The following is a 26750-nucleotide window of genomic DNA, read 5'->3' on the forward strand; positions in this document are numbered from 1 at the left end:
TTTTATTTATGACATTATTTTTTACATTACTAGCCTTTCCTGTTCAGTGAAATATTTTTAATCTTGAAAATATTTAAGAATATATTTCATCTAAAATAACATATAATCTGTATATAATCTTCCATATAAGTGTCAATATTGCATTATTTTTTACGCAAAAATATGTAATTTTAAATTTAATATTTTTACTTTATTAGAACTTTATTTTATAAGTTATAATTTATCCATTTTATTTGTGACATTATTTTTTACATTACTAGCCATTCCTGTTCAGTGAAATATTTTTAATCTTGAAAATATTTAAGAATATATTTCATCTAAAATTACATATAATCTGTATAATCTTCCATATATAAGTCAATATTGCATTATTATGCTGGGTCGGAAAAAACCTCTACATAATCATGTAATTTTACATAAATATTTTTGTCAGCCTAGCTAATTTTTCGAGCTGTTCTAATTATAAGTGCAACACCAGTTATCGAGTTTGGATCCCCGTTAATTTTCGCCACGGTTAATTGGACTCGGCGCGCGAATTTAATCGCATCGCGAATCGGTCGCCTTCGCTTAAAACGGCGTGCAACGTATACACTGTGACCCACTAATCGCGGGGACCTTGGACGCATTGGACTGTCGCAGGTACGTTGTGCGCAATATTTCAATGTTCGAAGGTCGATCGGCGGCCGATCGATTATTAGCGCGAGTCAAGTGACACATGGTTACGCACCACGCAGAAACGCGCCGTTTATTAAATGCCAATAGTAACTATCCTTTTTAGCCGCCGCACTCGTTCGTTCGATATACTTGCTTCTCTCTTGCCTCATGCCTCGTTGGCGCAACAACTAATACGAGCATCGTATCATATTGTGCCGTAGCTTAGACAGCACAAAATGTTTTTAAAATTTTTCTGAAATATTTCTTAAAAGATCAAATAATTCTTGAAACTATTTTTAAATATTGAAAATATTTTAAGGATTCTCGGATCCTTAGTAAAGAATTTTGGCTCGAATTTATCACACCATAGCATAATATATTTAATTTTAATTGAAATATAATAATTTTATTTAATTATATTAACCATTTCATTAAAAAATATATTTCTGAATATATATATAATATACATAATATATTCCATACAGCACAAAATATTTTTCAAATCTTTTAAAAATCTTTTTTAAAAGATAAAATAATTCTCGAAAATATTTAAAAAAATTATTTTTGAAAGCAGATACAAATGCGAATTAAAAATATTACTCAAAACTTTCAATTATATTGAATAAATCGCGTTTGAATTATTCCAATCATCTTTTTGAAAAATAATATTTCAAGAAAAACACGTTTAAAATTCTGCAACGTAAACTTTGTAATATGATCTATAGCGTTATAAATATATCGAATTAATTGTATATTAATTTTTATTTAAATAAAATTAAAAAGAAAAGAGTAAGACAAAAAATTCGATTTGCCGAAACTTCTGAAAATTTCCCATAAGGCAGATTCGACGTCGCCGTCGAATTGAAGGAACGTTTAATTAACGCCGCATCGATATATCAATCTCGTTAAAACACGAGAGCGATATTACGCTCGAAATTACATAAGCGTAAGCAACAACATTCGCTACGATCGTTTTCGTGAGATCGCGTTTTGCGAGTCGTTCTCTCTCGCCCTCCGATATAAGTGCGCGCCGATAAATCGATAATCGCGTTTCAGGCCCACCGCATGATTGCGCGCAGCAATGTTACTCCGCCACGCTCGATAGAACTTCTCGATAGTTTCGTTGACGTTTATAACATGCGTTCACTTTTAAAACGGCGTCGTTTTGTTTAAAAAAATTTATCTTTGCAAAAAAAAAATAAATAACGCTATGCAAAAAAAATTTGTTAACTTGACCAAACTTTTTAAATATTATTTTGTTAATTGAACCTATAAAAAATAATTAACACATTTTTTTTTAGTGTACAAATGCGCTTTTATTCCAGATTTTTGCCACCGTTCGCATGCTTTCAAAAATGACACAAATGTTAAAATAAAAAGAAAAAAATAAATCCGACCCTGTTCGTAGAATTGTCATGTTATATTGTTTTTGTGAAATGGATGGCGATATATCGGCGCGACAACTTGATTAACTGCTTATCGCTTTCATTGAAGCCCCACGTCTTTTCGTCAAGTACGAGGTCAAGTATGAAAATAACTCTGCGATATATATATAATATATGAGTATTTTGGCAATTACGAAATTTCATTCATATGCGAGATAAAAAAATTGTTTATTTATATTTAAAGATTGATTACGAGTGAATGGTAAATATTTTCAATTTTAATTTTTCTCGATGTTATTAAAATTATTTAAGAAATTTATGACTTTTAAAATTTTTTTATAATTTGTCAAACTAGTAATGATAAAAATAATTAAAAAAAATTAACCTTTATATTTTATATAGATTATTCTAAAATGTATTTTTAGTCGTTAAATTTCACAAATTATTTTATTTATTATTTCAGAATTAAGATTAATTTCGATATTTATTATTTATCGAGGAATAAATTTGGAATGTTTCACATTATATTTATTAATAAATACATATATATATATATATATATATATATGTATATATATATACACATTATTAATTTCCATTACTTTCATACATTATTGATTCATATTTTTAAATTATTTACATATTTAATAATTCATTTATTTGATACATCTTTGTTAATCAAAGTAAAGAATTAATTACAAAAAAATAAAATATTAAATTTCGTTTGCCAGGAATGAAATACTAAGGTAGTAGATATTAAACTGACTACACTGGCTGTCTATTCGATTTGTTAAACTATATTTATTGACGTTTCGACCATACGGGTTGTGGTCCTTTTCAAAATTACAATAGAAGCATTCTAGAAATTAATGTACATGCAATCAGAATCAACATTTAAATTGAAAACATGAAATGTAACAAATGAGACTTACAATGAGTTACTGCATATCGTTATTGACATTTAAAAGTACGCTCCGGTGAGACTTAACTTAAGATCGGATGGTAAATTAACTGCGTTTCACTTGTGTCATCTTGCTACGACTGAGCACACTGTACTAACGAATAAACACGCCGAAAATTATTAAAAGTTAACAATATTTACATTCTCGCTAAATTGTGATGTACCATATGGCAAATTACTAAAATAAAATATAAAAAATGAAAAATAAAATATAAAAAGTATAAGATAATAAAAAGACAAATAAATAAATAAATAAATATATTCGGTTCGCTTATGTCATCCTGCCTTAACATACCAATAATAAACTACTAATAATAGCTCCCAACAATGTATGTTAAAAATTTTTTACTTCAATTTCTAAACAAACTGTCATATATCGTACTAAAGCTTTCAGTGTCTTTCTGTAAATTGATAGTGGAATTCAATTTCTTGATAAAGTACATTTCTTGTTACTCGAAGGTTTTCCACATTTGTATCGCGTGGCAAACAACTTATTTTGAACCTAGAAATTAAGGACATTAACTTTTTCTTAAATCGTTCTAATGTAAGAAGCAGACAATTAGAAAGGAATCTGCAAACTGCGCTACCGAATAAATTACTTAAAGAGTTTAAAGAATTACAGAATCTAAAAGTTCTAAAACATAAAAATATAATTAAAGGTAAATTAATTAAAAAATTTGATCTGCTTCTCAATCGTCAAAATAAGTTATATAGTGGGTTTTTCAATTTCGATTATAATAAATGGATAATTAATAATTCTGATAAAGTAGTACCAGAGAACACACTTAGGTTTCTGAGCTTGGGGGGAAAATTCGGATTGCCGTTTAATCATAATAGTGAAAAAGATTCTGAGTTATTTGCTCTTAACGTAATAAAAAACTTTGAATTAAATAGCCACCGACTGAAGGGCAATACTGAATGATACGCGTAACTGCATCGCTAATTCTTTGAATAGACTTAAAAACAAAAGAAAACATCAAGATTTTATAAATAGACATATTCTAATCGAATTCTCAAAGTGTAAAAAGTTTTTAAATGACAACAAAGATATTTTTGTAACGCGAGCGGATAAGGGACAAGTCACTGTCATTATGAACAAGGACAAATACGTGCGTCAGATGACTGAATTGTTGAGTGACACATCGACATATAAAATCATGAAAAAAGACCCGATAAACAATGTATCTCAAAGAATTAACGACTTATTAAAATCTTGGCAAAAGAACAACTTAATTGACGAACGTACTCTTAATAATTTAAAATGCACGAACGGGAACACTCCGAGAGCATATGGATTGCCGAAGATCCACAAAGCGGGAACCCCCTTAAGAATTATCATCTCTTCTATTGGGAGTCCAACGTATATGATGGCAAATTATTTACACTCTATCTTACTAAATTCAATTCAAAAACCTCGATCGTTCGTCAAAGATAGTTGGGAGTTCGTCAAATCAATAAATAATAAAACCATAGAGTCAACCGATATAATGGTGTCGTTGGATGTCTCTTCACTCTACACTAATATTCCGAAGGAACTAGTCATAAAAGGTATAGAAAAGAGATGGAATGAGATATCGGGACATACTAATTTTAGTTTTCAACAGTTCAGGCATGCGATTGATGCAATATTGTGTTCAACTAGTTTCATGTTTAATGGGATAGCTTATGAACAGATTTATGGGAGTCCAATGGGCTCACCTCTCTCCCCCATACTCGCAAATATCGTAATGGAGGATCTTGAAACGGATTGTTTGTCCTTGCTTGGTTTCGAAACATCTTGTTTCTATAGATATGTAGATGACATATTCATGATCCTTCCTAACGATAAACTGTTAGAGGTGAGCGAGGTGTTTAATAGCTATCACCCAAGACTAACTTTTACTTATGAGATTGAAACTAATAATTCTCTCAGCTTTTTGAATACAATTGTCCACAGGGATGATAATAAGCTCATAACTAACTGGTACAGAAAACCAACATTCTCAGGAAGATACATCAATTTTTTTCTCGAATCATCCGACGAAATATAAAATTAACACCATTACCAATTTAGTTGACCATGCAATAATTTTATCTAACAAACGGTTTCATAACTCTAATTTAAAAATTGTAAAGAATATTTTGAAAAATAATTGCTTCCCGGAAAATCTCATTAATAAATATGTCAATGATAGAACCCACAAGCTGTCACAACCTATAAACAATAAGGATAAAAAAAATTATAAATGTAGATTCGACGGATGTTTCGAGGGAAAATTTCATCGTCATTCCATATTGTAATCGGTTCACTAATGACATATATAGATTTCTAAACAAAAAGAACCTTAACGTAATTTTTACCATCCCCAAAAAACTGAACTGTTTAATAAAATCGGGGAAAGATAATTTAGATATTAATAAGCAAACCGGCGTAGTCTATTGTATTAATTGTAACAATTGTGATTCTAATTATGTAGGGCAGACAAAAAGACATCTCAGTACTAGGATTAACGAACACCGACGTAATATTAAAAATTCAGCGAGCAATTTTTCTGTTGTTAGTGAGCACAGAATTAATCAAGGACATGAATTTGATTGGTCGAATCCTTTAATTCTGCATAAAGAAAACAATAGAAGAAAAAGAGAAATAGCCGAAATGTACTTTATCAAGAAATTGAATTCCACTATCAATTTACAGAAAGACACTGAAAGCTTTAGTACGATATATGACAGTTTGTTTAGAAATTGAAGTAAAAAATTTTTAACATACATTGTTGGGAGCTATTATTAGTAGTTTATTATTGGTATGTTAAGGCAGGATGACATAAGCGAACCGAATATATTTATTTATTTATTTATTTGTCTTTTTATTATCTTATACTTTTTATATTTTATTTTTCATTTTTTATATTTTATTTTAGTAATTTGCCATATGGTACATCACAATTTAGCGAGAATGTAAATATTGTTAACTTTTAATAATTTTCGGCGTGTTTATTCGTTAGTACAGTGTGCTCAGTCGTAGCAAGATGACACAAGTGAAACGCAGTTAATTTACCATCCGATCTTAAGTTAAGTCTCACCGGAGCGTACTTTTAAATGTCAATAACGATATGCAGTAACTCATTGTAAGTCTCATTTGTTACATTTCATGTTTTCAATTTAAATGTTGATTCTGATTGCATGTACATTTATTTCTAGAATGCTTCTATTGTAATTTTGAAAAGGACCACAACCCGTATGGTCGAAACGTCAATAAATATAGTTTAACAAATCGAATAGACAGCCAGTGTAGTCAGTTTAATATCTACTACTTTAATTACAAAAATACGAGAATAAGATAATGCGAGTTTAAAATTACTTTTAATTAAAACAACAATTTAATTACTCTGACATTTGATTACCAAAAAGTTTAGTTTTTCTCGACAGATTTATGAATGGCGATAGAGAAAAGAGACAAATATATATATATATATATATATATATATATATATATATATATATCTCTATTAAAGTTGATGCGTGGAGAGAGAAGGCGAGTCGTGCGACCGGTCGTTATATCGTGAAACTCATCGTTACGTTGCGGTACACGCAATTGCGCCGTTGCGTAATTCGCCTCGCGAATCGCGTGTCATGCGTGTACATGTCTGTGTGAGTGCGGTGGCTGCACAAGAAGGTCTCGAGATGACCGTGGCCGGACTGGTCCGCGTGTGCGTGCACAGACCACGTGCACGCACACGCTCTGCGCGCAGCAGCTGCTTGATTTCGCGTCTTGTGGGACGCGCGTGTCGCGGAAAAAGTTAAATTCCTCGAGGAGAGAAACGAGAACGATTATTATGGAAATCGTCAGAATTAAATGTTGCAAAAAAAAAAAAAATAAAAAGACGATATGATTGCGCAATTTTCATTTTTTTTAATGTAGAGATTTGGACCACGTAATGTGCGTTTAGAATGCATGTCTAATTTATAAAATCTAAATTTTATTAATTAATTAATCTTGCAGAATTAATTAATTTATTAATTTTGCAGAAAGAGAGAAAGAGTGACACACACATTTGCCCATGATTAAAAAATATATAACTTAACTATATAAATAAATAAATCTATTTATTTATTTCTCTCGAATCATGTATATACACTCCCTTTTAATATCTACTTACGTATCGAATTATTTATATTATTGATTGTATATATAATTTTTTTAAAATCCTTTCAATAAAGGATAAAGTAAAGGAAGACAAAAACAAGGTAAAAGGAAAGAAAAATAAGGAGTTGAATTCAACTCTGTGTTAATAAATGATTTAATTGAATTGTATGATATAAGATAGATCTGCAGATGGAAAAATAAATTGGTTCAATAAAAAAGTTTCCTTGAGAAGAAAACTAAATTTTCCTGTTTTGTTAGGCATACATTTTTTTATATAAATTGTTTATTAATTATAAAAATATCTTTTATAAAATCTACAAAATATGTAAAAGACTCTCCATTTCTTTATCCTAACTTTGATAGATTTAATTAATTGTTGCATTCTGTCCAAATTCACTCATTAATATTTTATATTGGCATTATTGCTTTTATTTCTATATTAAAAGTAATTAAATTATCTACGGTTTAATTTATTTATTTGAAAAGAGTTTAAAAAAGAAGAGACAACCTCTTTTTAATTTTATTCTTAAAGGATAAATGAATCGTTTTGAAATTTATTTACGGAAATATATGTATATATAAAATTTTGATTAAATAATTTAAAATTTTTAAAGAATATTTACATAATATATAAATTCGATTTCACAATATTACAAAAAAATTAATCATATTTTTATTTACGAATACTCTTTTCACTTCCTACTTTATTATTATGAAAAAAATGACACCATTTCGTCCAAACTGTAAATTTTTAAAAACATACTGTATACAAATTCGGAAGAATGAAAAAATACAACTAATTAAAATTAAAGTGTGGACATGAAACATCAAATATCACATACGGGCAATAACACCTGTCACATGTATAGATTTCGAAAAAAATTCGAGCCAGATTTATACTTCCTATATACAATTTAATCACAAAAAAATAAACCGAAATTATATATCGTGAAACCGAATTTATATATTATGTAAATACTCTTTCAAATTTTCGAATTATTTAATCAAAATTTTATATATACATATATTTCCGTAAATAAATTTCAAAACGATTAATTTATCCTTTAAGAATAAAATTAAAAAAAGATTGTCTCTTCTTTTTTAAACTATTTATTTTCAAATAAATAAACTGAACCGCAGATAAAATACAATTACTTTTAATATAAAAATAAATAAACATCTGGCGACGACGACAAACGTCCTGGAACGCAACAAACTAACGCTTAAACTAAGACTTCCGCGCGCGCACACGTGGTCTCTTATAAAGTATAATAAAATCTCTCGGCGGCGCGGTAGGCGAGAAAATTCCGCGTCGTCATCTCGCGCGAGTCAGCAACTTCCTGCATCGCTTACTTACTTAGGAGAGGTGCAGCAAGACAATGCTCCTCCGGAACTCGGGACCTTGAGCGCGGGAACGACACTCGCTCTATTGCGCTTGGCACGTCCCTGCCGAGCCGCAAACAGGAACACGGCGATTATCCGGCAAATGAATGAAATCGAGTGAACCGACTCGACTCGGCCGAGCGCGCTCTACTCGGTGAAGCCGCTTATAGAATCCGCGCGAATCTCATGAATGGACGGAGGGAAGGTCCAAGCGTACTCGCCGAAGCGTGGCTCGCGTTACGTCCGAATTACGCGCGCGCGTGTCTTAATAACGTCGCGCGTAGATCCTATCGAAGCAGCCGCGCTACCGATTCGAAGCAAAGTCCGCGAATGAGAGTAAAGTTAATCGAACAAACGTTCATTCCATATATACAATAGAAAAATTTGTGTTTTCTTGTTAAAAACGGTCCCCATGAAAATTTCTGGATTCAATATTTAACACGTTCATGTGTTAATTTAATATATTCTGTTAATTGAACTTAAATGTTAAATTATTAAAACAACTGAAAAAACACAATGTGCATCTATTTTTAATTTTACACAATAAATATGTTCTGCTTTATTAGTGACAAGATTTTTCTGTTAAAATTTATACAGAAAAAATGTTGATTTTCTATTTATAATATATGTATAAGTGGGGATAGATAAAATCTAAAATTAACATATTTTTTAGTAATTTTTTCATTAACACTACAAAATTTCTTTTTAAATTACCTGAAGTTTTGCATTTATTTTGTGTTAAAATATACTATGGGATATTAAATATTGTGTATTAATTGTCACTATACACGCAGAGATAATTTTCTCTTAGAATTTACCCTGAAAGTCATGGTAATCGTGGATCAATATGGAAGAATTTTTCAAGAGTTTCTCTGATTAATATTTGCCACAATAAAAAATATTAATATCTACCACAATAAAATATAAAATATGTTCGATGAATTTTACTATGTACATAGTTATATTTACTATGTACATATTAATATTTTTTATTGTGATAAATATATTAATCAGAGTAATTCTTATAAAATTTTTTCAATACCATATTGTCCATGATTACCATGATTTTCAGGGTAAATTCAAAGAGAAAATTCTATCTCTGTAATTTTTAAGTTTCTTCGGTAACCCTTCATCATGTGTTCATACATTTTATATTATGTAATATGATATAAAAATGATTTAGCATTCAAATGCATACAAGACTTTTTAAAAAACGCACAAAAGGACGTTCAATCATATTTTTTATTAAATTCCTCTAGACTCTTGATATTTATGGGGTATTAGATAATACTCATTATTATTAATAATTGTTGTCACTAATAATTTAACGCCTTTCTGTGATTTTTTGAAAGATTTACACGCGTTTGCAAGCTCAATTTTTATAGTACATCATATAAAATATATGAAGAAGTATCATCATTTTTCATATATTTTATATTATATGATGTAATATAAAAATTATTTAGCCTACATCCAAACGTATAAAAATCTTTTAAAAATATACGCACAGAAAAGCGTATTCAAATTTTTATTAAAATCCTCCAGTATAAGACTCTTGATTTTTTTTATGTCATAGAACATTAGATAACAATCGTCATTATAATTGTCTCATTAATAATTTTAAAATATAATATTAATATTATATTTATTGATATTTATTTTTATTTATATTTCGATTAATTTTTTTATTTGTTTAATATGATATATTAATACATTCACTTCCGCCCTTTTTCGTTCCGTCTTCGCCGGAAATCGCTGGAGAGAACCGTAAATCCAAGATCTCTCTCTGGTGGATTCTCGCTAGAGGTTTTGTGCATATATAAAAATGCATGCACTTAGCCGCGATACCGATTACACGCTGTGTCGTCGGTCAGCCAGTCCTTACGATTCTTACGCAAGCCGCGGATACGATTTCCGCTCGCGGCAGAAACGCCTTCCTCTTCTCCCCGCGCTCCTCTCCGTCGTTGCATCCTCTCGTTGCGTATCGCGTTACGCAAGACGCAAAACAAGACACACGCGTGCGCTCGAATCTGCGCACCTTGCGACAATCCGGACGTTCCGAAACGATGCGTTTTCGCATTTTGCCGCTTAGTCCTGGGACTTTCTACCTCCGGTCTTTCGCGATCCCTCGAAAGACCGGAAGATCCCTAACGAAATCGACCGAACAAGCGATTTAACGGAGTTAATTACATTTTATTTATTATTATTAATTATGTTTAATTTTTTTTTTAATTACTTTTTTATTTTTTAATTTTACTGATTTATTCTTTTGCGATCCCTCGAAAGACCGGAAGTCCCTAACGAAATCGACCGAACAAGCGATTTAACGGAGTTAATTACATTTTATTTATTATTATTAATTATGTTTAATTTTTTTTTAATTACTTTTTTATTTTTTAATTTTACTGATTTATTCTTTTGCGATCCCTCGAAAGACCGGAAGTCCCTAACGAAATCGACCGAACAAGCGATTTAACGGAGTTAATTACATTTTATTTATTATTATTAATTATGTTTAATTTTTTTTTAAATTACTTTTTATTTTTTAATTTTACTGATTTATTCTTTTGCGATCCCTCGAAAGACCGGAAGTCCCTAACGAAATCGACCGAACAAGCGATTTAACGGAGTTAATTACATTTTATTTATTATTAATTATGTCTAACTAATTTTTTTTAATTATCTTTTTTCTTAATTTTACTGATTTATCCTATAATTTATTCTTTTGCGATCCCTCAAAAAATCCCTAATGAAATCGACTGAGCAAACGATTTAACGGAATTAATTCCATTTTATTTATAATTATAATTATAATTATTTATAATTATTTTTATAATTATTTTTATTTTTATAATTATTTATAATAATTATTATAATTATGTTTTATTAATTTTTTTCATTTATCTTTTTTTGTTAATTTTACCGATTTATTCCACGTGCTGGAGAATCTATACTTTCATCCCTCGACGCGACCCGCAATTTCGAGATTGCATCTTCGAATATAGTCTAGTATGTAACGGTATGTCCTAATAATTTGGAGGACGATGGTAACGTCATATGTATGTCTCGATTATGTTATACCTTTCTTGCAAACGATAACACCGCTGTATCAGCGGAATATACGATTGCGTTTATCGGAATGGCAGAAACTCGCATGACTCACGTTTTTTTTTACGTTTTTGCCGCGATTGCGAACAGTGATTGCTAAATTTTCTCAAATTTTCCAGAAAAAAATTAACCGTCTCGTGAATTAAAGCGAGATTGATTGATTAAGTCATCGCGCGAGCGCGCAAATTTTATTTCCACGTGGCGTAAAAATTGCGACGCGGAAATTACATTTTACGGCCGCGAATTACAGCCTTATCATGTAATATATATTATTATTCGGCCTGTTCGAGCGTCTTATCTTCAGTCCTCGATTATTCATCGTGAGTCGAGTAAAGATATAGAAAAAAATCCCCCTCGTCCATTAAATAAGGTTTTTCATTTTAATTGTAATTTTTAATCATATTTTAATTGCATCGAATTTTGTATTTTAATCGTATTTAATAATAAATTTAATAAATAATATAAAATAAAATTTAATTTTTGTTTTATTTTTGGTCCCATTAATCTTATGGTTTTTTCTTTTTGTTCTGGTATATAATGGATTTTTTCGCATAATTCCGCTAAATAAATAAACATCTGTCGACACGAAGAGCGACAGAAATGAAATTATTGCTCGTTTGTCAGAGAAACGCACACATTTTCTCGTAGAATCGAATCGAGATTCCATTCACGTGTCCAATCATGATTAAACATCTCGGCACCTCGAGTCGATAGATAATCTTTATTCGTTTCCGTCGATATATTCTTATCGCGCAGAAAAAACTCCGGGACGAGATATATAGGAATATGTGAATCTCTCGCGATTTTTTCGCGTCGAGGTGCAAAATTGATGCGTACGTGCACGCAATTGTTTTTCCCGCGCAAATATTTGACGTGTTCATGAGCAACTTCTCATCCCGCGCTCCGGAGTGTTTTTTTCCTCCGTTTGTTTTCGTTCTCTCCGCTTCCAGAAGAACCGGGCCGATTTTCCCTAATTTATTTCTGCCGCGATCGCAAACCGGAAACGTGCGTTGATGAATTTCTCCGGATGACGTGACGCGGATTCTTCTCTCCTCGCTTGACCCGCGCTGACAAAATTGCAATATCGACGAGAGAGAAAATCGGATCGAGGCATCGGTTCGTTATTTTCCGCGCGTGTTTTTGAGAAAAAAAATAACTGATATGGAAATATCAAACTGCGGCTTCGAAACTGTATCAATAAGCCGAGAGCCGATTTTAGATAAACAAGATATTTCCGACTTTTAGAGAAACATTTTTATATTTCCTAGAATCTTTTAAATTTTTTAATTAAAAAAAGATAGCATTTTCTATTAAAGAAACTCTTTTCTTTCTTAAATGTTAATGTGTTTTATTTTTTATTATATATATATATGTATGTTTTATTTTTTATTATATATATGTATATATGTGTATGTACATATGTATATCAATAATCATACAGTCTCTTAATTTTAAAAATATATAATGTCAAAAAAGATGCAGTATTTTCTATTGAAAAAAAAATTATTTTTTCCAATAGAAAATACTGCATCTTTTTTGACATTATATAATTATTTTTTTCAATAGAAAATATTGTATCTTTTTTGACATTATTTATTTTCAAAAAAAAAATATATATATATATATTTTTTGAAAATTAATATAATGTTAAAAAAGATGCAGTATTTTCTATAATATTAAAAAAATAATTATCTTTTTTCTTAAATATGAATATATTTTTTATTACTGATAACCAGCGTCGAGATAAATTCCGCAACAATGATCGAGATTTGTCGAGTTGAAAGAAAGCATAATTATTAATATTCTAATTTATGGTGCACATCACTCTTTTTTGGAGAACTGAATGGAAAAAAAATGTTCCGTACACGTTCTCGATTCATGCTTACGCAAGGTATCATTTTTTTCTTTAGTCGACTGTATATATACGGGCTATGCGGAAGTAAGATAAGGCGGCAGCAACGGTGGTAACAAATGGCCGGTATCAAAGAGGGGTGAGAAGAGAAGGGAGGAAGCCGATATATAATTTTTCCTAGTGATGGACAGCGATCCTTTATTCGGTGTCCGTTCATTTTGCACCTTCAAATCGCGCGATGAAAATTCGCAAGCGAGTGCAAAGTTTAAGAGGAAATTTATTTCAATTATTTCGACTCGAAATGCGCTTAAAATATAGTTGCAATTAATGAATTTCTAAAAATTACTGATTTTTCGTTGTTCGTAATTGACGAAACTTCAATTTCTCGAGGTATCGCGATATTCTCTCGCTCTCCATCGTCGAATTAATTTGGTCGAGTAAATTACGAGGTATTGATTAAACCCAAACTTAATTGCGGGCTGCATGTGTGCGTGCATTCGCGTATATGTAACATATATACATGTCCGAAACGTTGGTATAATTTTGCAAACTATTTCTTCCGAAACGCGACATTCGAGCGCTATTAATTAATAATTTTCTACTCTCGCGTAATTGCGAAACGGATCATGATGTCGAAAAATAATTGTTTTTAAAAAAATATTAAATATTACTCGACAAAAATTAATAGTAGAAAGACGTACCACTTTTCTCCGAGAACTTTCCACTCTTTGAAATCTGTACCTCGCCTGCATGTGCAATCTCGACGGCAAAACTACTAGAAGAAAAATATGTAATATATTACATAAAAATGTGTAAAATTGCATAAATAATAAGTATAAAATTACACGGAGAATTTTGTCTTAGAACTTACTCTACCATAAAAATCATGGTAATCGTGGGATAATATGGAAGAGTTCTATAAGAGTTTCTCTGATTAAAACTATTTACCACAATAAAAAATATTAATATGTACCTAGTAAATTTTACAAAATTAATCAAACATATTTTATATCTTATTGTGATAGTTATTAATATTTTTCATTGTAGTGAATATTAATCAGAGAAAACGTAAGAAAATCACTCTCTCTCTCTCTCTCTTAAAATATACTTCCTTTTTTATAAAAAAAATATCTATATATCAAAATATCTATTACATTATATTACTGTAGGATAAATATTTTTTCATTTTCCAAAAAAAAATATTCTTCAAAGATAATTAAAAAACTGAATGATTATTTATATAAAATATAAAAATACACATTTCTTAAGTCTTAATAAAATATAAATGACACAAGAGAACAATATAAAAACTATATTTATACAAAATCTAAAAATACATATTTATTAAATCTTAATAAAATATAAATGACATAAGAATGATATAAAAAATATAAAATCGAATTTTTATCGCGTCGAACGAATCCTTCACGCAACAGCTGATCGCGAGGACGTCGCATCCGGGAGAGGAGCGTCGCTTTCGCGAGGTGTATCATTGTCCCTCTCGGCGGTGGCGAACAAAAGACGGGACATCCGCGGTGAATTCGCGCGCGCACGAGCGACGAGAATTAACGCTCGTGCCGCGCGCAAGACGCACAAAGGCGGCGGAACGATTCTAGAATTGCTTCCGCGACTTCAGCGAGCAAGAACGACGGCGGTGCCGCGAGTCTTCTTCATTATCGCGGCCAAACAAAACGTTCTCCTCTCTCTCTCTGTCTCTCGATCTCCTTTCGCCGCCGCAAAAAGGAATTCATTTCTCTCTCGTCTCGCGGTTGCGCCGCCGCAGACGCACACAATGCAAGAATCCTCTGGGCCTTAGTTCATCGCGGAAGTTCCGATACGCATCTTCCTGCGTGTCGAGTAATTTCCTCCCTCGCATGAGTTACGTATTATCGGTCGAATGTGTAATGTCTATACAAGCTCCGAAAAAAGAGCTTGCAAACATGAGCGTCCGCAGGGCTGACTTTTGCACCCCTTGGAATCGGCAAAAAAGCATTTGTTCTCTTTTCGAATAATAAATGCTGGAATTTACTTGCACATTTGATATGAAAAAATAAAAGTAACAAAATAACAAAAAAAAATTTAAATTAAAAAAACAAAAATTTTTAAACTAAAAACCGCGCGCAAAGAAAAAGCTTTTCAAAATACACATATCTTGTCGCGGTGAAAAAGTATTTTATTATCAAAAGATATATATTTAAATTGTGAATATTCTACATCGAATTTTATAAAGTTTCTGCGATTAATATTTATACCACAATATAATATCTACAAAAAGATATAAAATATGTTCGATTAATTTTATTATATACATAGTAAAATTCTTCACATACTATATTTTCCCACGATTACTATAATTTTCAGGGTAAATTCTCTAACATAATAAGAGCAAATTTTCTTCGTGTAATATTTTGAATCGTGCTCTCTTTGGAAAAATTGTGGATGTCCGTGCTTGTAAAAGTGCGGGATTAAAAAGAATCTGATTCGAGATGCTGTTTTATAAAATGTAATCTGCTCGCAGAATTTGTGCTGTCCTATATTCGAGCTTTGAAAGCTTCGCGATACTGTATCATCTTCAAATGCCTTGAGATAAATTTATATCTACTTCTTTTCTTATCCTTCTGTAGACGACGTAAATATTCACGATAAGCTTTAGATGACAAGCTTTAGATTTCATGTAAAAGGGAAAACCTATTGTTTAATTATTTTATTATACATAATATTTAAAAATCTTGTCGACTTTCAATTCTATTTTTGTATGTTTTTGTTTAAATATGCACTTATACATGTACATTTACGCTTTTTATCCTATACATTTCGTTATATTTAAAAATGATAATTAAAGAGGAATAAAATATTTAAAATAATTCTCAGGAAGAAAAATAAATAACCAATATATGTTTCACGCTCTAAAATAAAATTCTCCAACGAGGATGGAACGCGAGGAAGAATTGCAAAAAAAAGGGGAAAAAATCGAACAGTATTACATTAAATGAAAAACAAAGTGAATCTCGAAAGCTGAATATACATGCGCGCAAATAAAGTATAACAAGAAAAATATGAAGAAGAAAGAGAGGAACGGAAATAAATTAATTTTATTTCGAGAAAATTCGCTCGAGAGAAGCGTGCGATCCAGAAATATGCGACAAGCGGATCAAAATATAATCAGCCGGAGATAATAATAATAAAAGAGAGAATGAGAGAGAAAGGCGGAGAAGAGGGGGACCAGAGCGTGTGCTCCGAAAGAGCGAGAGCGATCGACACGTCGTCGTCGTCGGAGGTATCGCGCGTCCTTGCCAGCTCGCCGCCGAGTTCTCTCTGCCTCTGCTCGAAAAGGGAAGTAGGGGTAGGGAGAACTCCCTTCCACTGTTCCACGAACCCCCTCCATAGCACTCCCATCCCCACCACTCGACGCGCTATGTAAGAGCCCGCACATGTTACCCCGCGTTCCAGTCTCGCAGCGGCACTCGCGAGCGCTTGTTCTGCACGCGTCGAAAAGTGGCAACGGATCCAAGCAAGGAAGGAACGGATAAAACGTTTGCGTTCTCTCTCTCTCTCTCTCTCATACGGACTGCCTGTATACTCGGATCTCGCTGTTATACAGGACGGTGTGGGTACGTACGCGTGCGCGCGGAGTTCTTTTCAGTGTGCTTCGCTCACCGAGTCCGACAGAAATCTCAGTCAGTCGCGCACTCACCGCCTAGCGAAGGTTGAAGAACAGTTAATCGAGGGAGAAGAGAGAAAGGAGCAGCACCGCCTGCACCGTTTCCACCCCATTCCGCGTGTACATCTTCGAGCACTTTTCTTTTTTTACTTTTATATATATATCGTCGTATCGTGCAATTTTGTGGAAATCTCGTTCGAGTGAAAAGTACTTACTTAGTCCACCCCCGGATTGATCTATAATTTACTTCGTACCCTTCTTTCTCCATCTTTGCGCGCGAGTGCTGAGTGTTAAAAGAGGAAGAAATTTATTCGTTCCCGAGGACCGACATCGTCGTAGTGTGGATAAATCGACGTCAATTACCGGGAGTAGAGCACGAGAGATAAGACACGTGAGTATATCACCAAAAGTGTCGTAAAATTCGCGATATTTCTCGATAACTGCGGAGTTTTGGAAAAGCTTCGGCCTTCCGCGGCTAACTTCGCGAACTTGGACTCACGCGCGTGGGCGGTGATCTCCGGCCTTCCGCGGCTAACTTCACGAAGCGTGACGACAACGATGATTTACACACGCACACAGGCACGCGTGCATATTTCGCGTGCCTGCACGATGAAGCATTGCATAATCTTGCGTTTTTTCTTCTCTCGTCGAGGATGACGTCGCGAAGGAAATGAAGTGAGGCCAACGAATAATAAATATAATTTCGCGCAAAGCACACGATATAATCAATGATTGTCGAGTCTTCGTTGATAAGATGACGAGCGAACTTTTGCATATATATTTTTTTTTGCAACGTTGTACGATTTTTTTTCCTTTACGCAATTTATCCAGAAGTCGCGAACGGACAGATATATGCGAGTGATACCTTGGCAGCGCTTATCTCTCCTTCGTGGTCGTCCGTGAGCGCCAGGAGATAAGCTCGCGGTCAAACTGCAAATTTACGCGAAATTACGGATCGATTGAACGCACACGCAACGTTCTGAAAATCAAGTGTCAAAAGCAGCGCGACAGGCGCTTATTAAAGCGGACCTGTTAATCGGAGTTAATCATGTCTCGGGCGGAATTTTCAAGTTCGCGACGCGATAGTTCTCAAGTTATTTAATTAATTAATTAATAAGGAGCGCTCGCGTATAATCGCTCACGGCGAAATGCCGTGACGCGCTCGTGCAACGTTTTGTAACACGCGCGTGTTGTGTTACGTGACGTGTTCCCGCGACGACGACGTGTATCTGTACGTGTATCTGCGACGTAATATACTCGTCGAGTTTACTCCGTTCCGCGGCCGCAATTATGTAGCGCAAGAACAGGTGACGATAGTCACGGCCTTGATATCATGGCAGCCCTCGCGATCTTTCGCGATTTGATAGACGCGGAGAAAGTCGACTGGTATTTCCACCTCCAACTGTGCGCGTCCGATTTTTATTCTATACGCGAAGAGAATTTTCTCTTGGAATTTGCCCGGAAAAACATGGTAATCGTGGGACAATAATGGTATTGGAAGAATTTTATAAAAGTTTCTCCGATTAAAATATTGACCACAATAAAAAATATTAATACGAACGTAGTCAAATTAATCGAACGTATTTTATGTTTTATTGTGCTAGATGTTAATATTTTTATTGTGGGAAATATTGGTCAGAGAAACTCTTATAAAATTAAAAAATTAACAAGGACAATAATGATATTGAAAGGATTTTATAAAAGTTTGTCCGATTAAAATATTGACCACAATAAAAAATATTAATACGAACGTAGTCAAATTAATCGAACGTATTTTATATCTTATTGTGCTAGATATTAATATTTTTATTGTGGCAAATATTGATCAGAGAAACTCTTATAAAAGGAATAAAATTGTTTCTTTATTTTAACAAACCTTAAATACAATGATTCATCGCGAACGTTTCTTATAAAATTCTTCCAATACTATATTGCCCTACGATCACCATGATTTTCATAGGATAAATTAGAAGAGAGTTCTACGTACAATTTTCCTTGTGTCGTTCGTCTACATCTTTCTCAAACATTCAGTAAATTTGTACACTGAAAAAAAATTATTAAATAAATGAATATTTATGTATTTCAATACTGCTTAATCAGTCATTTATTTGAAACAAATATTTATGTATTTTGAAAAGGATTTTCTTATATTAAATAAATATTTTTCACATAAAATTATTATTATTATTATTTTCAAATAAATGACTGATTTATTAGACAGTATTGAAATAAATATTTATTCGAATTCAATAATTGTTTTTCAGTGTATAATTGAAGCAAGACAATTTATGAAAAAAGATGAGAACAAATATTTCTGGACAGCGTATTTATAAAAAAAATCTACAGTTTTTCTTGTGTCATTCGCCTACATCTTTCTGAAATATTTAATATAGTGTGATCGAACGAGACGATTTATGAAAAATAAATGGACCAATTTTTTTGATAGCGCATTTGCCTCGCGCAAATCTGTATCCTATATCGGAAAATTTTTTCCGCGAACATGAATACTTCAGGACGTACCGAGTAACTGGTTTTGCGAGAAATAGGAAGATGCTTTTTTTGGTCCATTTTAGTTTGCTTTCCCTCTCGCGGATTATGAGACGAGACGCACGTGCTCTCGTCGATTTAATTTCCACTCGCGCTCGCGACGAGATTAATTTTCTTCCAAGGCTTCCCTCGGCGCGAGGAGGACAACAATCTGGAGCTAACTGACTGACTGCGTATGTGACTGACTCATCACCGTTGCGTTTCACTCGCACAAACGCGATCATTAAGACGAGTTACGTTAAAGGTCGCGAGAAGCCGGTTTTTAGCGCGTCATAATAGAGTCTGTGCTTATATATATATATATATATATATATATATATATATATATATATATATATATACGTGTATCCCCTATTATACACGTGTAACCTCGGCACGAGGATCGTGCACCGGTTTGGAATCGGCCGATGCATCGTTTGCTTTAAAGGCTACCGATCAATTACAACTCCGATGTAATTTGTTGTTCGTGACGACGAGCAGAATATCGCTTGTCGCACTTTATTCTCGTTAAGTGAGTCATGTCATCAGATTTCAATGGAATAATAAACGATAACAATATAATATTATTGTTATCATCAGCGCTATTTGTCGGTTGTGTTCGCTTGAAGACGAGGCTTCGTGATTAGCGACAAATTTCAAGACAGATTTCATATGTATTCGTTTCGCTACTCCGAAATGTTTAGGAAATATACATGTTAATTTGATTATGCAATGCGACAGTTACACATACATTCGCAGAATTCGGGGTAATCTTTTATGATCTATAATTTACATTTATCGACTTTCTACATCAGGCTTAGATATTTATTTTATTTTATTTATTTTATTTATTTTTATTTATTTAATTTATTTTTTTATTTTTATTTTTATTTTTATTTTTTTTAATTTAAGATACTCTGCGTTCTTCTTGTCTGCGCGACTTGACATTGTATGTTGCAAATTCATTTATGTATCTGACTGTAATATAATCTCGCGCTTAAAGTCCGCGACAGAAATCTGTTTTTACTTTGTGCGTTATGAACGAAATAAAAACACATTTGAAAAAAAACGTGAAATATATTATATCCTCGCGCTCATGTGTCAAATTATAAATATTCTGTCTTGTATTTTGTCGTGATACGTCTCAATCTGGCTTAAGCCGGATGTAATTTCGCGCAACATGTTGAATAAATAACGCTGATAATAATAAATTATTTTTATTTCGTCGCGTAATCTGGAGTAAAATGATTTACTTTTCGCGGGATAAAGCGAGAGTATATATTTTGCGGAATCTAATATAATAAATCGTGCTAATATAATAAATTACTCGAAATTTCTAGACGAGCCGAGGTTTATCGCGGATACCGACGCGTTCGTGATTTTTTTCAACGAATCTGCAAAGTTTGCACAGCTGATATATGTATATACATATATACGTATATATATACGTTAATTGCTTGCGACAGCAATTCCATTCATCCCCACCGTTTTTCCTCTCATCCGGAAAAAAGAAGTCATGATGTACCGTAAATTCCGTTCGTCGTCGAGGACTTCTCCGTTCAGGACTTCCCCTGGTTAACGGGATAACGCGGTTACTAATATATGCATATTTATATACACAGAGACAATTTTCTTTTAGAATTTACTCTGAAAATTATGATAATTAATTGTGAGACAATATGGTATTGGAAAAATTGTATAAGATATTTTTCTTTTTATATAATTAATATTTAGCACAATAAAAATACTAATATTTATCACAATAAGATATAAAATATGTTTGATTAATTTTACTATGTATGTACATATTAATTTTCGAGTTTACTAAATAAAATTAATTAATTAATTAAAAATTATTTTTATTGTGGTATAAACTTTTGTATTACACGTGCAGGCAAAGTGGCACTTTGTGTGCGTGTTTTCTGTGCGGAAAGCGGCCGATTTCCCACGCCGCTATCTAACGTTTGCGGCAATGCTTTGTCCACGGTTTTAGCCGTGAACAATGACTTTGAACACGACTATTCCCGCACCGTGCCGCCGCAAAATGGCGACTTTGCCTGCACTTGTAATACAAAATAGTGTGTGTATCACGTGCGGATTGACAATTGTTCACTCGTGTGGGGTGGTCCATCGCCCGCACTCGTGACCAATTGTCAACTTTCCGCACTTGATACTTTATTATCCCTCGATTACCATAATTTTCGGGGCAAATTTAAAGAAAAAAGTGCGTACACACGCGTTATATTAAGTGGTGCCACGTTCTCGCGGAGGGACAAACAAACTGCCGAAATCGGATTAACATTGATTTGGCGACCGGCCTCTCTAGCCCTGTTCATCGATCCTGTTTTCTCTCTCTCTCGTTCTTTCTCCACTTCTTTATTCGCTTCCGCAGTAAACAACCGGACGCGCACGTTCCGACTGGCCGTCACGGAATTAATCACGGTTTAATTGGAAAATCTCACAGCGCGCAAATACCGTCGCCTGTAGTAGATAGGCAAATATCCCGGGCCCATCGGGATCGGTGGCAATCACGTGATATGCAAACTACTATAGCTGCGCGCCGCGAATAATCGATCGACCAAAGTATACGAAAACAATTCCCCGCCCGCACGCCTTTTACTTAATTGTTCCGTGTGTGTTATCGAGAATATCGCAGGTATTTATTTCTGGGGGAACAATATCTTTGACCCAGTTACTTTTCGAAGTCGCGAGAGCGTTCGATTTAGCACTCGTACATATATTTCTCATTTTTCATTGCATTTTATTTTATATCTCCTTTTCTTTGCCGTTATTCTCTTCTCTAATTAACGTAATGAGTTTTTCGTACATTCTACATAAAGAAATGATTTATATACTAAATCATTTCTTTATTTAGAAGTCGGCGCAATTATAATTAATTTCATTATTTATTTATAGTAATCATTTATTCATTTATTTATTTCTATAATTATTAAATTATTTAGTATATAAATAATTTATAAGAATAATTTAGAAATAAATAAATATTTATTTTTATAATTATTAAATTATTTAGTATATAAATAATTTAAGAACTATAGAAATAAATAAATGAATTATTACTTGTAAATAAATAATTAAATTAATTATATTTGCGCCGACTTACGGACCAGGAAGATAGGCTGCATCTAATTAAAAAAAAAAAAACCAATTCCATTAATGCGACTACTCTAGCCGCAGCGCGAAAACCTAAAAGAATCGCGTTTATCTGAATTTCTCGGTCTCCGAGCTTTGCCGCAAGTATTCTGACTGAACTGTGCGTGAAAGTCAAGAGTCCTCCAACGATTCCACCATCATCTCTCCTTCTCCCTTCGCGACTTTTTCGTCTCGAGTGCGCTCTCATCCATCACTCGCGAAACCGCTACTCACTAGACGCGACGTTTCCGCGTGAGAAACGCGAAATATTCCTTTGTGCGACGCGCTCGCGAGCGCGCGATTATTTCACGCTTCTCTCCCCCGTTTATCTCTCTCTTCCGTGGTCGCCTTCATTAATTTCGCAGCTGCTTCGCCTAAGAATAACATTGTCGAACGAGAGCGGAACACGGACTCGCGCGTTCCCTCAATAGTGGATCGTTAATCTTCTCCATTCGAGAGCAAGCGAGATTCGCTTTTCCGAGTTCTCGATGTATGTATATCGGTGTAATGTATGTGTGTGTGTTGTGTGTGAGTGTGTGTGTGTGTACGTAAAGAGGTTATCACCGCGTTCTTCCTTTTTCGAGTCGCACGACGATGTATCTTTTGCGTCGTTCGATCATCGTTCGACCATGTCCTCGTCTAATCGACTCAGCGATTTTTATCTCGCATTATTCGTTGTATTTCGGAATCTTCAGCTCAGAAATTAATTTATATATTTTTCGATTTTTTTCGAAATCGTAGCGACTCTGTAAAAAAAAATATGTAAAATTACATGATAATAAAAGGGTAAATATTTCTATTATTTATCGTATAATTTTACACTTATTATTTATGTAATTTTACATATTTTTGTGTAATATATTACATATTTTTTACAGTGAAAGCTCCTATTAATCTTGTAGATTAGACTAATTTTATAAGGATTTTTATTTTGAAATTAAATAATTGCTATTATTTAATTTTATAATATCGTCCTAATATTATAAAAATTATCTTATAATCTTATAATCGAACTTGACATTTATTTCATTCTTTGTGTAATAAATATATATTTGCTATATATATATATATATAAATATATATAATGATATATTTATATTAATATCCCATACAGCACAAAATATTATGAATGTTTTCAAAAAATATTTCTAAATATTTCTATAAAATATTGCATAAAAACATTTTAAAATATAAGAGTTTTAACAAGGCTCTGTAATATAAATATAAATTTAACGTATAAGACGGGCAACAAGAGCCAAATCGCGGATGACAATGCGTTATCCTAACGAAACTAAATAATTTTCCGTTAGAATTAAATACCGGTGCACAAGGCACCAAATTTTACTTGGACACGGCCAAGATTTTAAAATATGAAATAATCTCATATTTGAGATTTAATTTCAATACCCCCTTTAACCCCCCTACGGAAAATAAATATATATTTGGCTCTTGTTGCCCGTCTTATACGTTAAATTTATATTTATATTACAGAGCCTTGTTAAAACTCTTATATTGATACACGCTGGCTTAAAAATGCGTTTGTTTACCAACATTAATATATATAACAGAGAAAAGTATAGAATCGAAAGGATCTGAATAGCTCAGCTGGAAGAGCAGTCGCCCGGCAAGCGAAAGGTCTCGGGTTCAATTCCCGATTCAGCGATTTTCGGATCTATATTTTTCTCTTGCATTCATTTATTTATTTTCCGTAGGGGGGTTAAAGGGGGTATTGAAATTAAATCTCAAATATGAGATTATTTCATATTTTAAAATCTTGGCCGTGTCCAAGTAAAATTTGGTGCCTTGTGCACCGGTATTTAATTCTAACGGAAAATTATTTAGATTCGTTAGGATAACGCATTGTCATCCGCGATTTGGCTCTTGTTGCCCGTCTTATACGTTAAATTTACATTTTAAAATAGTTTTAGGAATATTTTAAAATGATTTAAAAATTGTTTGTGATAACATTTTTTAGAATATTTTAAAAATGTTCTTTATCGCTCAAATAATATTCTCTAAAATATTTGATACATATTTTGGAAATATTAGTTTAAATCTTTATTCAAAAATATTTTTGAAACATGAAAAAGCGGACATAGAAACATTTAAAAATATTTTCGAGAATTATTTTATTTTTTAAGAAATATTTTTAAACGATTTGAAAAATATTTTGTGCTGTATGGGATATATTATGTATATTTAGAGTATATATATATATATATATATATTTTAATTAAATGATTAATATAATTAAATTGAATTATTATTTTAATTAAAATGAAATGATATAATTTATGCTATGGTATGATAAATTCGAGCCAAAATTCTTTGCTAAGGATTCAAGGATGCTTTTTATTGAAGTGCGATTTATAATGCAGATATTAATCATTATCGCGCGTTGCGAAAAATTCAGTGTTTATTCGCGGAACTAAATTATATCTTTACCGAGGTAAGACGCTCGAGGAAACAAGGAGCGATTGGACGGCCGCCAAAACGAATTATGAAAATTGCGGGAAACTTGCGCGAGAGTGTTTTCAATCGCGCACGACGTCGTTTTATCCGCTCGTTATTATTACGGCCGCGTTGCATTAAGATCCAGCCAGGAATCGTGACGTGAGCGAGGTTTATTGATTCGTAGAATTCTTGTTAGTGTATAGAAAAGGCCAAATGCAGCAGCTCACACATATACACATCCACCTGCAGATTATATAAAAATGCTGCAGCTTTTCTGCCGCATTTTTATGTATAAGTCATTTTTATGTATAAGGTTTTTCGCCGATAAAAATTATCCAAATTAACTTCTCCGATGGCTCAAGCAATTCTTGACAATTCAAACCTATAGTTAGACATTTTTGTAAAATTGTTTTCACAATTTTTTGACGTCTTTGATGCAAAATATTGAAAAGAGCACAATATAGAAAAGAAGAATATAATATATCGATTAATAATTATAGGGAGCGATTAGAACGCGATAGCTATAAGAAATATCGGGAGAAATCAAGCTGGCAAAATATTTCATGCCTGCATTCGAAGCTGTCACAACAAATGTGGCGGATAAGGTCGATGATGCATGCAGCATCCGTAGATAACGTATCATAATGTAGCGCATTCCGTTATACTGAGAAGTGTGTAATATTTGCTCTATAATTGCATAATAATTATAATTGAGATTCTTATTTTTATAGTTGTTATTACTATAATATTGGTAATATACATAATATATATAATTATTAACTATATTATGCATAATAATAATTATTTTCAATATATTACATATTTACTAATTTTATTAATTAATGTTATTATATATTTGTTATTTTATATACTATTGTATATATATATATTTATAATATATCCCAATTAAATTATTACATTGCATAATAATTATTATTGAGATTTCTATTTTTATAGTTGTTATTACTATAATATTGGTAATATACGTAATGTATATAATTATTAACTATATATTATACATAATAATAACTATTATCAATATATTATATATTTGTTATATTATATACTATTGTATATCTATTTATAATATATCCCAATTAAATTATTACATTTTATGGCATCATGCCACGATAATTTTGTACGTACACGGAGAGAATTTTCTCTTAGAATTTACCCTGAAAATCGTAATAATCGTGGGATAATATTGGAGGAATTTTGAGTTACTCTGATTAAATATTTACCATACAATAAAAAATATTAATATCTGCCACAATAAGATATAAAATGTGTTTGATTAATTTTATTATGTACATATTAATATTTTTTATTGTGATAAATTGTCCCACCACAATTTTCAGAGAAAATTTTCTTTGTAGTAATAATAAGAAATATAGTTTGCATTAAAAATTATAAATTATAATAACTAAAATAATTTTTTAAATTTTATTTACTTTTTTCGGGCATTGAAGTATAGGTACAGATTTTTT

General features: G+C 32.3%; 2 protein-coding genes and 2 long non-coding RNA genes across 8 annotated transcripts in view; 2 read left to right on the forward strand and 2 right to left on the reverse strand.

Moving 5' to 3' along the window:
* Window positions 1-19930, reverse strand: part of LOC114931233 (uncharacterized) — a 35439-nt gene extending 15509 nt beyond the window's left edge. The window contains exons 1-2 of one of the 3 annotated variants that reach the window (XR_003819633.2): window positions 17346-17663; window positions 14171-14244 (exon numbers count right to left, since the gene is read on the reverse strand). Coding sequence is in view for 2 of the 3 variants with exons in the window: in XM_085486432.1 (XP_085342558.1) it covers window positions 14171-14244; window positions 19651-19901 (325 nt within the window). In the remaining variant the exon portion in view is untranslated. Of the gene's footprint in view, window positions 1-14170; window positions 14245-17345; window positions 17664-19650 lie in introns of those variants that run through there. The other 2 variants (XM_085486433.1, XM_085486432.1) reach the window with 2 other exon arrangements.
* Window positions 1-26750, forward strand: part of LOC114931231 (uncharacterized) — a 301644-nt gene that overhangs the window by 235291 nt on the left and 39603 nt on the right. Inside the window, exon 1 of one of the 3 annotated variants that reach the window (XM_029303195.2) lies at window positions 16770-17521. The exons of the other annotated variants lie outside the window; for them this stretch is intronic. The gene's annotated coding sequence lies outside the window, so the exon portion shown is untranslated. Of the gene's footprint in view, window positions 1-16769; window positions 17522-26750 lie in introns of those variants that run through there. 3 annotated transcript variants of the gene reach the window in all.
* Window positions 2821-3110, reverse strand: LOC146721685 (uncharacterized). Its single transcript, XR_014925570.1, has 2 exons — window positions 2972-3110; window positions 2821-2898 (listed from the first exon to the last, which is right to left on the reverse strand). It is a non-coding gene; the product is annotated as an uncharacterized LOC146721685 (long non-coding RNA).
* On the forward strand, window positions 5969-6258 carry LOC146721686 (uncharacterized). The gene is made up of 2 exons (XR_014925561.1): window positions 5969-6107; window positions 6181-6258. It is a non-coding gene; the product is annotated as an uncharacterized LOC146721686 (long non-coding RNA).

Source organism: Nylanderia fulva, unplaced genomic scaffold (assembly GCF_048542155.1).
Source record: "Nylanderia fulva isolate GAGA-0341 unplaced genomic scaffold, ASM4854215v1 Scaffold43, whole genome shotgun sequence".
Classification (NCBI taxonomy): domain Eukaryota; kingdom Metazoa; phylum Arthropoda; class Insecta; order Hymenoptera; family Formicidae; genus Nylanderia; species Nylanderia fulva.